The following is a 16,994-nucleotide window of genomic DNA, read 5'->3' as shown; positions in this document are numbered from 1 at the left end:
TCTTTCCCCTCTGTGCCTCCATCCTATACCTTCTTCTCTTCCTTTTCTCAAGTTCTAATTTGCTCAATTTAGCATGCACCTTCATCACGTATACGAAATGAATGGCTCTTGAAATGGTTGCTGTGTTCCCAATTCTAATCGCATTTACAATATACATTGGTTACACTTTTCTTGCTCACAGATTACATCACCACAACCTTTGGACGTGGATTTTTATTTAAGAAAAAGTAAAAATTTATTCTTCCTTTTTGTGAACAAAAAGCCATGGAAAAAGTAGAACATGTTTATTTCTAATTTGATTTTCATAATCATGTCATGCTTTGACCTCAAAGGTCTGAATGTTGGTGTGACTGATAAATCTTCTTTGACTTCCCTTCCAAGGAATATCAATGCAGGAGGAGGCATCAAGGTTGCAAAATGGTTACCAACCTATGGTTGTTTTCCAAGATCTATCTTTTTGAAATGCTGAGCGTTAAGCAATGAAGCAGCAAGTACTGTGGCTTCACACCCCTCGACGGTCACATTTTGTAGTGTTCAGCCTGAATTTAAAATGGATTGAATTTTAATTTTTTTGCCACCGATCTATGCAAAATACCCCACAATGACAAAGTGAAAACATGCTTTGAGAAATTTTGACAAAGCAATCAAAAACAAGCTCGAATGAGTGAAGATCCTCGTCCTCTTAATGATGACGTCATAAAAACGAATATGACGTCATTGAGATGTATCAGGTTTGCGATAGATTATCTGTGCTAATGCTCGGCTTGATTCCCGCAAACAAAATTCAAACAGCTTGCCTAGTTTCAGAGATAATGGTATCGGCGATTTCCATTAGCGGCGATATTATGACGTCAACTTTTTTCTAGGAAGAATTTCCAAAATTGGAGATGGTTTCTGCCTGCGCGTGGACTTTCTGCATATACATGGCAAGTTTCACGAAGATCCGATGAAAACTCTGGGTTGTGAAACAAAAAATGTCAAAAAAGTAGGAATGACGTCATGGTGATGTATCATATGTGCAGTAATTCATCTCTGCTAATGCCCTGTTTGATTCCCGCAAACAGAATTTAAAAAGCTTGCCTAGTTTCGGATATAATTTTTTTGCCGATTTCCATTAGCGGAGATATTTTGAAGACATAACTTTTTTTTCTAGGAGGAATTTTCAATATCGGAGATGGTTACTGTCTGCGCGTGGGCTTTCTGCATATACATGGCAAGTTTCACGAAGATCCGATGAAAACTCTAGGTTGTGAAACAAAAAGACACAAAATAGGAATGACGTCATAACAATTGATAAGACGTCATAGTGATGTATCATATGTGCGGTAATTCATCTCTGCTAATGCCCTGTTCGATTCCCGCAAACAGAATTAAAAAAGCTTACCGAGTTTCGGATATAGTTTTTTTGGGTGATTTCCATTAGCGGAGATATTTTGACGTCATAACTTTTTTTATAGGAGGAATTTTCAAAATCGGAGATGGTTATTGTCTGCGCAGGGTATTTTTTACATGTATATCCCAAGTTTCAGGAGGTTTTGATGAAAATTGTAGGCTGTGAAGCAAAGTTTCGGAGATAATCGGAGATATAGGCGATTTCCATTAGTGGCGATATTATGACGTTAACTGTTTTTCTCGGAAGAATTTCCAAAATCGGAGATGGTTACTGCCTGCGCGTGGGCTTTCTGCATATACATGGCAAGTTTCACGAATATCCGATGAAAACTCTGGGTTGTGAAACAAAAAAAGTCAAAAAATAGGAATGACGACATAAACATTGATATGACGTCATAGTGATGCATCATATGTGCGGTAATTCATCTCTGCTAATGCACTGTTTGATTCCCGCAAACAGAATTCAACAAAGCTTGCCTAGTTTCGGAGATATTTTTAGGCGATTTCCATTAGCGGAGATATTTTGACGTCATAACTTTTTTTTCTTGGAGGAATTTTCAAAATCGTGGATGGTTACTGTCTGAGCAGGGAATTTTTACATATATATATGCCAACTTTCAGGAAGTTTCGATGAAAACTGGAGGCTGTGAAACAAAAAAGTCCACAAGAAGCACAACAACATGAGTAAGACTTAGAGATCCTCCACGAGGATCTAAAAATGTCAAAAAATAGGAATGACGTCATAACAATTGATATGACGTCATAGTGATGTATCATATGTGCAGTAATTCATCTCTGCTAATGCCCTGTTCGATTCTTGCAAACAGAATTCAAAAAACTTGCCGAGTTTCGGAGATAATATTTTAGGCGATTTCCATAAGCGGAGATATTTTGACGTCATAACTTTTTTTTCTCGGAGGAATTTTCAAAATCGGAGATGGTTACTGTCTGCGCAGGGTATTTTTACATTTACATGCCAAGTTTCAGGAAGTTTCGATGAAAACTGTAGACTGTGAAACAAAAAAGTCCACAAGAAGAACAACAACATGAGTAAGACTTAGAGATCCTCCACGAGGATCTAAAAATGTCAAAAAATAGGAATGACGTCATAACAATTGATATGATGTCATAGTGATGTATCATATGTGCGGTAATTCATCTCTGCTAATGCCCTGTTCGATTCTCGCAAACAGAATTCAAAAAGCTTGCCGAGTTTCAGAGATAATTTTTTAGGCGATTTCCATTAGCGGAGATATTTTGACGTCATAACTTTTTTTTCTTGGAGGAATTTTCAAAATCGTGGATGGTTACTGTCTGAGCAGGGAATTTTTACATATATATGCCAAGTTTCAGGAAGTTTCGATGAAAACTGGAGGCTGTGAAACAAAAAAGTCCACAAGAAGCACAACAACATGAGTAAGACTTAGAGATCCTCCATGAGGATCTAAAAATGTCAAAAAATAGGAATGACGTCATAAAAATTGATATGACGTCATAGTGATGTATCATATGTGCGGTAATTCATCTCTGCTAATGCCCTGTTCGATTCTCGCAAACAGAATTCAAAAAACTTGCCGAGTTTCGGAGATAATTTTTTAGGCGATTTCCATAAGCGGAGATATTTTGACGTCATAACTTTTTTTCTTGGAGGAATTTTCAAAATCGGAGATGGTTACTGTCTGCGCAGGGTATTTTTACATTTACATGCCAAGTTTCAGGAAGTTTCGATGAAAACTGTAGACTGTGAAACAAATAAGTCCACAAGAACAACAACGTGAGTAAGACTTGGAGATCCTCCACGAGGATCTAATAAAAAGCGAGAAATGTCTCAGCTTTTGTGGCAAGAATTCAACCCCTTTGCAATGACACTACAAATTGAGCTTCAGTAGATCCAATTTCCTGTGATCATCCTCGAGAAGTCTTGTAAACTTGGAGTCCAACTGTGGCCAATTCAATTGATTGAACACGATTTAGAAAGAAACACACCTTTCTATATAAAGTCTCACAGTTGACAGTATATGTAAGAGCAAAAACTCCACCAAAAAGTTCAACGAACTGTCCAGAGAACTCTGAGATAGAATTGTGAGGAGGAATAGATGTGGGGAAGGGTTAGGTACAAAACAATTTCTAGAGTGTTGAAAGTTCCCAAGAGCACAGTGAGCTCCATCATTAAGAAATGGAAATGATATGGACTGACCCAGACATTTCCTAGAGCTGACCATCTGACCAAACTGAGCAACCGGGCAAGAAGGGCCTTGGTCAGGGAGACGACCAACAACCCATTGACCACTGACCGAACTACAGAGTTCCTTGGCTGAACTCTGTTGGCTTTATGGGAACACTTAACAAATCTAGGGTTTATGGGAGAATGGCCATACGGAAGCCACTCATCAGAAAAAAGCACATGACAGCACATCTGGAGTTTGCAAAAAGGCACGTGAAAGACTCAGAGCATGAAACAAAACACACTGTGGTCTGACGAGACAAAAATTGAACGCAAAGCACTACATCAAGCAGAAACCGAGCACAGCTCTTCACCCATGTAACGCCTTCCCTCCGATAAAGCAGGGTGGTGGCAGCCTCATGCTATGGGGATGTTTTTCAGCAGCAGGGACTGGGAGACTTGGAAGGATAAAGGGAACAATGAATGGAGCCAAATTCACAGAAATCCTTGAGAACCTGCTTCAGAGTGCAAAAGACCTGAGACTGCGGCAAAGATTGATGTTCCAACAGGACAATGACCCCAAGCATGCAGCCAAAGCAACACTGGAACGGTTTCAGAACAAGAACGTGAAAATCCTTGAGTGGCCCAGTCATAGCCCAGACTTTAATCCCATTGATAATCTGTGGAAAGACTTGAAGATTGCTGTTCCTCAATGCTCCCCATCTAACTTGACAGAGCTTGAACAAATCTGTATGGAAGAATGGGAGAAAATCCAGATGTGAATCCCAAAGCTGATACAGACATACCCAAGAAGACTCAAAGCTGTCATCACTGTCAAAGGTGCTTCTACAAAGTGTTAACTCAAGGGGTTGAATACTTAGTGATGCAACATATTTCAGCTTTTCATTTTTAATTAATTTGTACAAATTTCAAAAAACATGTTTTCACTTTGTCATTGAGGGGTATTTTGTGTAGATCAATGACAATTTTTAAAAATTTAATCCATTTTAAAAATTCAGGCTGTAACACAACAAAATGTGACAAAATTCGATGGGTGTGAAAACTTTCTGAAGGCACTGTATATGTATTAGTCTTTGGTGTGACTTAATTGGCAGGGATTCGGACCACCGACCTCACAGTTTCAGAGCGGACTCTCCATAACTATTACTCAAAGTTTTCCTTCTGTCGTTTGAAATCCACCTTTCCAGGAAAGCTTGTTTAAGTGTAGTGTTTTGTGGTTATGAATTACTTCGATGGTTCTATGTTCCTCCAGTCATTCACTCCACAATGTGTGTGGCACATGGAGATCTCAAAGAAATACCCTGTCTTCTTCCCACTTAGGATTCATCACAGAAGATAGTTACGTGTTTGGGAATAGTTGGGCCATGAAATCTGTTGGGCAGGTTTGCCAACGTGCCAGCCCAGATGATACCATGTGCCAAACGAACAGCACTGTGAGTTTGAAGAAGTTATTTGTTTAAACATACGTTGTTTGAACTCAAACACATATTAATTGTGTCATTCATTCCAATGCATCGTTCAAATTGCACCACCACACTAAAGATGTTTGTTAGAAGAATATTATGAACAGTGTTAAGGCCTGCAGCACACCAAGCCAACATACGGTCAGTCCGCTTTTATTTAGGGATTGTAACCATCAGAAATATATACCTATACATAACGAAGAAGGAAATAAAGAAAGAAAAAAAGGAAAGAACCCGATGAGGCCAGCACAAGGGTGACGGAGTAGGCAGCCAGGGAGCTGGAGGGTGCTGTTCCTGTAAAATACTGTGGTCACCGGATGGAACCCCTTTGGAATCCCACCAGTCCCAGGAGAAAACCTGCAGTCCGATGGTCCTAAAAATGTCAGAATAGGAGAGACCCAAATGTGTATGTGAGCGGCACGGTATCATCTAGTACCAAACTCAAGGCAAGATCAGGGATCCAAACTGGAGGAGCTGCAGCAAGAGTTCAAGCAAGCACAGCATTCAATGTAGCCTACCCACAGTAGGCCCCAACGGAAGGCCGGCAGTGGCCCCAACGCAAGCCACCAACAGTAGGCCCCCAACGCAAGCCACCAACAGTAGGCCCCAACGCAAGCCACCAACAGTAGGCCCCCAACGCAAGCCACCAACAGTAGGCCCCAATGCAAGCCACCAACAGTAGGCCCCAACGCAAGCCACCAACAGTAGGCCCCCAACGCAAGCCACCAACAGTAGGCCCCCAACGCAAGCCACCAACAGTAGGCCCCCAACGCAAGCCACCAACAGTAGGCCCCCAACGCAGGCCCCCAACAGTAGGCCCCCAACGCAAGCCACCAACAGTAGGCCCCCAACGCAAGCCACCAACAGTAGGTCCCCAACGCAAGCCACCAACAGTAGGCCCCCAACGCAGGCCCCCAACAGTCGGCCCCAAAGCAAGCCACCAACAGTAGGCCCCAATGCAAGCCACCAACAGTAGGCCCCAACGCAAGCCACCAACAGTAGGCCCCCAACGCAAGCCACCAACAGTAGGCCCCCAACGCAAGCCACCAGCAGTAGGCCCCAGTGCAAGCCACCAACAGTAGGCCTCCAACGCAGGCCCCCAACAGTAGGCTCCCCAACAGTAGGCCCCCCAACAGTAGGCCCCCCAACAGTAGGCTCCCACCAGTAGGCCCCCAATATAGTCTGCAAGGTAGAGATACTGTAATCAGGGTTCGACCAAACACAACCTTCTGATAAAGATACTGCAGATGGAAACTCCAACCTGAAAAGGTCCTCGTTCTCATCGCCCATCATAGGATTTATACCCGTGGGTTGAACCATTTGGTCTAACTTGGGGGTGGGGGGGGGGGCAGAGGAAGAAGAGAAAAGATAGAGGAACAGAAAGGTCACAGACCGTAACAACAGATTTATCTTAGGAGTCGACAGTCTTGAAAAGCACTAAAGGTATATATCATGCCATCCTCAGAGGAGAGAAATAATGAGGCATTTTGTAACGGTATTAAATATTGTTTCCCCTTAAATTTTGTTTATTTATTTTACTGCGTAGGGGGGGGGGGATGTTTTTTTTGTGTGTGTCAATGACCTGAGCATTTGTATCTCCAGCACAAATGCAAAATTTGGTGGAAATTCTCCAGCCATGTTTGTTCTTTTTTAGCTAATCTGGAATTGGAATTCCTCATAACATATTTTCATCATGTGCCATCCGTCCAGCTGTCTGTCAAATATTTCGACTTCTCCGGCCAAACCACTTCGCTGATCCAGCTGAAATTTGGCAATAACGTTTCACTCCTGACTGGTAACGGAGACTGCAAAGCTCGTTCCAGTTACTTGACTTTAAGTAGGTCAAAATGGTGGATTCAGTAAATTCCTTCAAAAATCTTCTTCTTCAGACCCACCAGCCAGAATGCTACCAAATTTGGGTTACAACATTAGGCCAGGGTAGGGATGTTAAATTGCGGAGGTCATGCCGATCATGTGACCGGAAGTGCGTCAAAATGGTGGACTTGGTATATTTTTGGGAAATTCCTTAAAAAAATCTTCCTCTTCAGACCCACCAATCAGAATGTGACCAAATTTGGGTGACAGTATTAGGCCAGAGCCAAGATAAGCTACAGGTCCAGTTGTCCTATTTTTTTTTCTCTGAGTTTCAGACGTACACACATGCAGACAATTGCCGTATTTTATACTAGCGAGATTATGACACAGTCCCATGGGGCTGCTTGTACATGAGCAAAGAGTGGACTTTTCTTTTTATATGAATGCCAATGTTATCTGGCTCACATCTCTTAACTACCTCTGCTACCCGGTACTGTCATTGAAGCTAACAAGTGTCAATGTTATATTAGTCATTAATTTGCAGCACATGGCTGTGGGTGGCATTATTTCCTGGGGGGTGCAGCTGTGTCACTAATGCAATGCCCCCTGTGGGTTAGAGCACTGATTTGGGATTTGTTTCAATTGCTGCTGATGGCGATCGCCCACGACTGCGAAGGACATCATGGGATCTTTAACGTCTCACCATCCGATGCCAGCAGATGGGACGTCCATTTAACGTCCATCCGAGGGACAGCACACACATTGATGAATCGCCCTGCCTGCGAAACACCATGGTGCCAGTTTATAGCTTGGTTGAGATTTTAACCCAGGTTGAGACAGCTCAGAGGAGAGTGTGGATACCCATAGGCTATCCTGCCAGTACCATCAACCTGAAGGAGAATGTTTCATGGAATGAGTGATTGAAACGAGTAATATACATCGTTATAGACTTTCTCTAAAGAAGACATCTGTAAATACCATGAGGTCCTGCCACTCTCAACTAGCACACTACTCGGTGGTATTTCAATAACAAGTATTGCTTTAGTTGTTTTTTTTAAATAATGACCCAATTTTCAATCCTAAAATGAATAACTTATTATCATTTTTCTTTTACTCAGGCACAGCTGGAACAATGCCAGCCATTATATCTTGAGCAAGGCTCAGCAGAAGTCTGCAGGCTTCATTTGGATTATGAAGGTCTCATTGATGCTTGTGAAGCAGCTGCCTGTACTTGCAGTCCCACAAAGGCCTGCCACTGTCCGCTTTTTCTCGAGTTCTCCAGAGCATGTCGCCATGCCGGCGTCCCAGTTGTGGGGTGGATTTCCGATGCCAAATGTGGTAATGACCTTTTTGTGTGCTAAAGTTCAAAAATCCTTAATATGGATAAATAACCTTTGAAACTGTTATCTTTGGAGAAACTATAATGACAATGGAAGAAACCAGTCTTGTGCTGTTATTAATTCAGACAGAGGAAATCTTGGATGCTCGAGATATTATTTAATTATTTTTAAGTGTTGGTTCCCATCGTGTGCTGCCTTTTTGGCTGCTGGTTGCATCATTGGTTGAGGGCGCGGCAATGTTGCTGATGCAGTGCCCCTATTACTAGTATACTGAGGCTCATTTCGTCAACCTCGGAAGAATAACAGGCTGAGTGAACCCCCTGGTGTTAATTCAGTGGCCGACGGGGCTCAAACTCAGGACTCTGGGATCCCAAGCCACCACCCAAACCACTAAACCAACACCAGGCTAAATATTAGTAAATACTGAACAAATTTCTTACAGGAAACTGGAGGCAGCAATCGTGGAGGTGAGTGGTTGGAGCGGGTTGGCTTCAATTTTCTGCACTAGGACAATATGTCTGAATTGTAGGGAATGTTTAATTTAATAGATCTCTTTTGAAGCTTTCCCAATGGGGTCCACATTTTCTGCTAACCATAACCATCCTTTCATAACTCATTTATTTATGTAGTCCAATGTAATGGGGCTGGCAGAATGGCCAAGACCTCGAGGTGGTACGCACATTCGCCTCCAAGATGTCTTGCCTGGGTTTGAATCCTGACCAAGCTAAGAACTGTCATCTTGGTGTTTCACAGGCAGGGTGATTCATCAATGTGTATATCATTCCTCGGATGGTTGTTAAACTGGACATTCCATCTGCCGGTATTTGTTTGTGGACGTGAAATACCCCACGGTGTCCTTCGTGAAGAGTAGGCGAGCTTTCTCCGGCACTTTGAACACATTACAAATCCCTGCCATAACTACTGCTGTTAAACAGGCAACGGCAAACCACCCAGCACAACAGTTGATTATGTGTGTGTGTGTCTATAAATGAATGCAATGGCGATGCCACAGTTAGAACTCCAGTATACGAGAGTTGTACATTCATATACTAAAGTTGGTAACAGGTCCATCTACAGTAGTCTGCACAGAATTACTACAGGCAAGTAAAGCTATTTTTTCCTGGTGGTGGTTTGTCCCACAGATCCCGAATGCAGGCACGACAAGGTATACAAGGAATGTGCTACACCATGCCCTCGTACCTGCCAAAACCTCCACACGTATATCCCATGTGATAATACGTGCGTTGATGGGTGTGTCTGTCCAGGTAAGCATACTTTGTCTCAATCTTCATGTTGTTAATGTATACATCGTATAAACGTCAACTAAAATGTATACACAAAGCCCCAACGTTACATTTTTGATGGAAGCAGGCAGGCAATTTTGATAGTTTGCACACTTGGAACAGTTCTGAACAGTTTGCTCTATGTCCGCATTCATGGAAATCCAGTATAGAGCCTCCCTAGCTCGTTTCTTACACTTGACTATTTCCAAGATGTGATTCGTGAATCGGGCTCAGCATGCGGAGTCTCAGAGTAGGTGGTACGACAATTTGCATGTCTTTGTATACGATGCCATCCATAACCGAAAGTTCACTCCGGAAATCCCAGTATGGTTCAAGACAGAATGATACATCTCACCTGGCCTCTGGCCATCCGTCAAGAATCATGGATTGTAAATGACTGAGTTCTGACTGAGTAGCTTTTTGAAGATCAGCATACCTCTCGTCAGAGATGGATAGAAAGTCCAGCATTGAAAGGCAATTCAGAGGCAGTGTTCCGTGTGCACATTTTCAATATTCGGACACATTCACAACGAGACTCCAGAGGGTCTCTTTCACACAAATATCCCATTCTTTTTGTCAGAGAAAAGTTCACAGTTCGTTCATGCAGTCCTGAGTTACAGGTGATGCCAAAGCTCCAGGTTCAATTAGCTGTACGTGTAGTTAGCTTGTGTGACAAACCTGTCCTGCGGTCCCGCCCTCTGTGCATTCATTTGACTGCAGCTGGGCTCACATGCACCTGGGTCAGGAGGGCAAAGACCTCTTAAAGTAAGGATAATAGAGAAACTGAAGATACTCGATATAAATTGAAAAGTGTTTTTAACATTTTATTCATTGAGAACCCACGAAGATGAAACCCTTTTTAACTTTCTGAAAGCAGTGGAATATTTTCCACTCCATAAAATATAATTGTCATAACCTTTGATATTATTTGATTGCACTATTTATTTCATGAAGAAAGAGTTATTTCCTTATTTGACTGCATCAGTTGCAATTTGGGTGACATCACCTGCCACTTGTTAGTGTGAGTCAGAGTACATTGGAAAACGAATTGGTGACCATCTCACATGGTTATCACAATACAAGACTGTCTCTGTTCAACAAACAAATTGGAGTTATGAATATACAGGATGGATATGATTGGAATTTCAGTTCAATCCAAATTTTGCTGATATATTTATATATATATATATATATATATATATATATATATATTTATATATATATATATATATATATATATATATATATATATATATATATATATATATATATATAATCAGCAAAGGAAGTGTTTGACACAGCAAGGCACTTACCTTGTGTAGGCCTTTTTGGTTGCTTTACACAACAGTTTCAGCTGGAGGAGCATGGGAGGTGTCAATTTATTTATATAATTATAGCCACCTGGGTTTAGTTGATTAGGTGAGAGCTGATTAGCTATTCCCTCCATTCGCAGGTGAGAGATGTGGGTGTCTTTCTTTAATATATATATATATATATATATATATATATATATATATATATATATATATTTATTTACATCATCAATCCTTGTTGAAGAGCGAGACAATGTGGGGTTGAAGGAGTTGTTCACGCACTAGTTTAGTCAGGATACAGGTGGAGGTGAAGACCAGGTACAGACTCTGACATAAGAGGTTAAGAAGATTTGGTTCGCTATGGTAATAGAGATCATGGGTGGTGATGGGATAGAGTCGGATTTCAAGGAAGGTGATGTGTTGTAGGGGTAAAGTGGAATTTAAGAAGTGTGAAGGATTATAAGTTTGGGTGGAAGTGCATTAATTGTAGTTTAAGAGGGGTACAATAGAGGATACAAGAGGCGGATGGATTTGTTAGCTGGGTATTGAGGGGTATTGAAGGGGTATTGTATGACATAAGGCAGCTAAAAATTGTGATGCAGAGATGCAGAGGGTAAGGATAGTGAGGTTAGATTTAGCATTGAATATAATGGGGGTAAAGTGGGGTGTAATTATGGTCGAGTGGGGTGTATGTGTGCTGGACTGGAGTATAAGGGGGTGTCGTGGGGGCACTAAGTGAGTTAAGAGGGGTATTGTTGGGTGTACATGTGATAAATTGGAGCATAAGAGATGTCACATGAGGTGTTATAGTGGTAAAGTATGGTGCAAGGGTGATAGAGTGGGGTGTAAAAGGGCAGGATTGTCGTGTAACAAAGACAAAGTTGAGTGTGCATGCAGTGTTAAAAGAGGGAATTTGAAGGGTCACTGGTCGAGCGCTCTGGTTTCATGGATGTTGCTTCGTCAGCGTTGTGGAAGTGGAACTTGATCAATCGCACATTTTTTGATCATTTCAAAATGGGATGATCATAGAGATGATCTGCAATGCTTGCATTTTAAGAGAATTACCCTGTTGGAAATGTCAATAACAGTAAGATAATGGCATAGGGACTGAGCTGATTTGGTGTAATGATCATTTTACACCCTTCAGAAACTAGAAAAGCCACTTGATGCCACCAGTCCACCTGCTGCAGTAACTTGGCTGTGCTCCATTCATGCAGATGGTTTCGTGCTGAATCGAGGTCAGTGCGTAAAGCCAGATGACTGTCCATGTGTACAAAGTGGCAAGGAGCATCCTGCTGGTACCATCATCTCACAGGACTGCAATCAGTGGTGAGGTTGTTGCGTATATTTTCAAGGTGGTATGCTCATGATGCTATTGTTTTTTTCGACTACCAGACCATCAGGTTTAATGACGATGCGTAATTCCCTGTTATTCCGTGTTGAATGCAAAGTTTGATTGCTTTGGTGGTCCTCTTTCAACTTTGCATAAAGACGTGTTTGTCACTGTTGTACTAACACAATAAACTTGTACCTGCATTTCAATTTACAAAACAACACGATTTCACGTCTGCTGCCCTCAGTCACCTCAACCTCTCTCACATTACCACGACTGAAATCTACTACACCTGCTGAGACCTCGTTCCCACCATTTATTTATTATTTTGTTCATAAAGTCAAGGATTATTAAAGAGTTAGAACAACCCTTCTCTTGCAATTCCTCTCCTTATGTTGCCATGCATCCATTTGTTGATTGCCTAACTGTTTTGACTTTGCTCAACTTTCCTATCGATCCATTGCCCCCATCGTAATGCTGGCTCCACCATGAGCCTCGATACTTGCACAAAATAAATTAATGACAAAATGGTGTGTTGGTCACAATGCAGTTGAATAGGAGTTGACATGTCATTTGTTCAACGTTTCCATCATCCTCACTTCTTAATAACACTCAATCCCTTCATATTCATCTGTATCGATACTGCATGCTTTTTAAAATTGCAAAAAAAACCTTCTCGATGGCCCTTTGTGATTGAAATATGAGTAATTGAGTCCACTCCATTCTTGTGTATTTAACTTTGATTCAATTGCTTGTTTCTAACCAAACTCCCTGGCAGTGTGTGCAAACAGGGTTCCTGGCTGTGCACCAACAAGGAATGTCCAGGTATGACTGATCTATTCTGGAAATTCCACAGCTGGCATACTTTCCCACTCAGAACAACTATAATGCAATCTCCAAAAGCACACTCAGAACCAAGAAAATTAAACTCCTATTTTCCTCATTGGACTTTGTGTGTTGTGTTATGTTCTTTTTTTTAGGGTATTGTTCGTTGGTTGGCCAAGGACACTACAGAACTTATGATGGGAAGTTCTTCATCTCACATGGGCGCTGCCAGTACATTTTCACAAAGGACTGCAAAGGAGGAGACTTTTCTGTACTTGTTGAAACTGTTCAGGTGAAGCCCCATAAAATGATTGGTTTTACTGGATCCTTTTTATTTTTGTACAGAACGTAAATTCACGGGGAAGAGCTAGAACAACATAGCACGGACCAGAAGATAACAGAACGAGAAAGGGTACTCGGTAGAGCACATATCTGCACCACATAATACCTGATGCAGTAGAACATAGCGGGACCGATACATTTTTGAACTAGAAAGGCACTCGGTAGAGCGCATACCTCTGCCGCACAATGTCTGATCCACGAGGACATATTGGGCCCAATCCATTTTTGAAATATCATGTTGTACATCGTTTTCGCCCCGTCTCTCAATAGCGAAGAATCGCTTTAAAAACTTAATAATTCTCGTATCCAGATCTGGATTCAGATCTTCACTAAAACTGAATCAATTGGTCCTTGCCACACACCCAACAAGTCCATCAAATTTCGTCCGAATCCGTCAACAACTTTTTTGAGATATCCTGCACACAAACAAACAAACAGACAGACAGGGATGAAAACATAACCTCCTTCACCTTCGCTGGTGGAGGTAACAATAACATGGAAAGCGGCTGAGGTGGGTTGTGGAGGAAGCAAACAAACAGAAGGGTAGAGGGACACTTAGAGCGGTGTAGTGAAGAATAAGGTGAAGGGGAAAGGGGGGGGGGAGGGGGGAAGACACAAGGGGTAAACAAATTGGATACAAACTCAAATATAGCAAGGTGAGAAAGGGAAATACTGGGGATGAAACAGAAATTGGGGATGAAACAGAAATGAAACAAAAAACGAAAGAGAGGGTGAAAGAAGAGGAAAACAATAACCGGGAGAGGAAGGGGTGTGCAATCTTGAGTCAGGGTAGAAAAGATCACGAGTGGTAGTTAACAGACGTCTTGAAGAACTGGAGGGAAATATGGTGTTGAACAGACTGAGAAAATTAGTTCCACAAACGAGAGAAGCCACCGACCCATCTGTGATTGGTGGATATTATCCCACTGGGTCTTTCGTGAAGAGGTATTGAGTTATCGCCGGCATAATGAGCAAATTACAAATTCCTGCACCTTCAATTATATGTCAGGCCTGGCTACAAAGTTCCAAGAGTAAGAGGCCGAGAGACTCAACTTAATCACAAGAGATCCCAATGACATTGAGGGCCTTGGTGTCCATGGCATCGAGATGTGCATGGTTTGAGGCAGGGGCGTCAGCCCAAAGGGAAAGCAGTGCTCCATCCAGTTGCAGATAAAGGCCTTGTGAGCTGAGCTGATGAAAGTTCAGATTCGCCCAGGAAAGACTGGATATCCTCCAATGTGAAGTCACAAGCTTGCTTTGGAGGCCAAGTTCAATACATTGTTTGCCCAAGAAAGATCATGGCTGATAGTGAGGCACAAAAGTTTGAGTGATTGAACTTCTTCAAGGAGTGTGTTGAGGAAGTAGATGTGAGGGTTTGCCAGATAGCCTTTTTCTAGAAACAGAGTGAGTGTGGTACTTGTCATGGTTGAAAGAGATATTTCAAGTGCTGAGTCAGGATTTATATCAGAAAACTAGGAATGACTACAAGAAACAAATCACGCACACGTGTGCGCATCCACACACATACAACACTACATAACGTGTAAGGAAAAAAAAAAGAAGAGCAGAGCACCCCATCAATGATGTGATTTGACGTTTAGTTTGCTTTTGCAAAATAAAATAAAAAACACTCTTCCATTTGACCTCGAGCATCAGCACGTGACTGTAAATGAGCGGTTGTATCGAAATAAGAACCGGAAACGCGCCGCAGCTCGGGGTCTGTTGTGCCTGATGAAACCGGATGGGAAGCCAGCGAAACGTTGCCTGAGACCGGTGCTGCTCTCACTTTTTTGCTCAAATTAGTGGAGTCGATCTCGTTTTTTACTTTTGGTTGGAAGCGCCTTCTTCTTCTTCTTTAAACATGTGGGAATCTCAACCGCCATAATCTTGTTATATATATATATAAATATATATATATATATATAAATATATATAAATATATATATATATATATAAATATATATATATATATATATATATATATATAAATATATATAAATATATATATATATATATATATATATATATATATATATATAAATATATATATATATATATATATATATATATATATATATATATATATATATATATATAGCCATTAAGAGTGAAAATTTGGTGTTTAGGTTAATTAAAACACCCCTTTTGAAGAAAATTAAAACCCATATTTAATTAATCCTTTATCAGGTGACATCCCCAGCCACCTCACCCTCTGGGGTCTTAAGGAATTTCCTGAGTTACCTCCTTGGGGTCTGAAGCCACCATGTTTTTTTGGCTTGCTCAACCACGTCTTGATTTGGAACAGGCCGCAACAATTTATAAACGATTGTTTTGGGGTTTTTTTTCACTTTACTCATTCATATTATTGAATGCCTGTTCATCATATCGACTAATTGCTGGATACATTGCAATGCTTATAAACGCCCAGAGATGCCAGCATTCATGGCTTTGTCTCATTTCCGCACATGCTATAACCTCGAGGAGGTCTTAAACGAAGCTGAATTACAAAACTTAAGGTCCAGAATCGAACTTGGCAGTAGTTCCAACTCCTATAAAAGTGTTCATTTGTCCAATTAGGTCATATTTCACCTTTTGGGCGACTCCAGGAGGTGTATGTTTAATATGACAGTTCGGTGATTCCTAATAATGTGTGTGTAATTAGGTGATTGCCTTCGTGTGTGTGTGTGTGTGTGTGTGTGTGTGTGTGTATCGGTCATAAAGCATAACATATCATTCTTTGCGAACCCACCCTCCTCCTCTCACCTTTCTCTCTTCCCCCCCCCCCCCAAATCTATCTATCTATCTCTCTCTCTCTCTCTCTCTCTCTCTCTCTCTCTCTCTCTCTCTCTCTCTCTCTCTCTCTCTCTCTCTCTCTCTCTCTCTCTCTCTCTCTCTCTGTCTCTCTGTCTCTCTCTCTCTCCCTCTCTCTCTCTCTCCCTCTCCCTCTCACTCTCACTCTCACTCTCACTCTCACTCTCACTCTCACTCTCACTCTCACTCTCACTCTCACTCTCACTCTCACTCTCACTCTCACTCTCACTCTCACTCTCACTCTCACTCTCACTCTCACTCTCACTCTCACTCTCACTCTCACTCTCACTCTCACTCTCACACACACACACACACACACACACACACACACACACACACACACACACACACACACACACACACACACACACACACACACACACACACACACACACACACCCATCCCTCCCGCAGTGTATGGCAACATTTGTTGGTGAGGCGTCACTCTCCCCACCTCTGCTCTTCCTCTCTTCCAAGCCTCCCTCCCTTCCTCACCCCTCCTAGCTTCCCCTCGCTCCCCTTCCCCTCACCCCTCTGTCCTCTCTCCTCCTTCCTCTCTCTTTCCCCTCCCTCCTCTCCCCTTCCCTGCCTTCCCTCTGTCCTCTATCCTCCTTCCTCTCTCTCCCTCTCTCCTCTCTCTCCCTCCCCTCCCTCCTCTCTCTCCCCTCCCTCCTCTCTCTCCCCCTCCCCTCCCTCCTCTCTCTCTCTCCCCTCCCCTCCCTCCTCTCTCTCTCCCCCTCCCCTCCCTCCTCTCTCTCTCCCCTCCCCTCCCTCCTCTCTCTCTCCCCCTCCCTCCCTCCTCTCTCTCCCCCTCCCCTCCCTCCTCTCTCTCTCCCTCCCTCCTCTCTCTCCCCTCCCTCCTCTCTCTCTCCCCTCCCTCCTCTCTCTCTCC

General features: G+C 42.3%; 1 protein-coding gene across 1 annotated transcript in view; it reads left to right on the top strand.

The window, feature by feature from the left end:
- Positions 1 to 16,994, top strand: part of VWF (von Willebrand factor) — a 175,230-nt gene that overhangs the window by 13,995 nt on the left and 144,241 nt on the right. The window contains exons 6-11 of the mRNA XM_085873069.1: positions 4,898 to 5,010; positions 7,974 to 8,193; positions 9,338 to 9,460; positions 12,009 to 12,120; positions 12,903 to 12,949; positions 13,105 to 13,241. Of these exons, the coding sequence (XP_085729195.1) occupies positions 4,898 to 5,010; positions 7,974 to 8,193; positions 9,338 to 9,460; positions 12,009 to 12,120; positions 12,903 to 12,949; positions 13,105 to 13,241 (752 nt within the window). The remainder of the gene's footprint in view (positions 1 to 4,897; positions 5,011 to 7,973; positions 8,194 to 9,337; positions 9,461 to 12,008; positions 12,121 to 12,902; positions 12,950 to 13,104; positions 13,242 to 16,994) is intronic.

Source organism: Eptatretus burgeri, chromosome 3, assembly GCF_056783735.1.
Source record: "Eptatretus burgeri isolate ZD-2024b chromosome 3, Ebu_testis_v1, whole genome shotgun sequence".
NCBI classification, from domain to species: Eukaryota; Metazoa; Chordata; class Myxini; order Myxiniformes; family Myxinidae; genus Eptatretus; species Eptatretus burgeri.
This window is presented reverse-complemented; position numbering and strand designations above follow the sequence as displayed.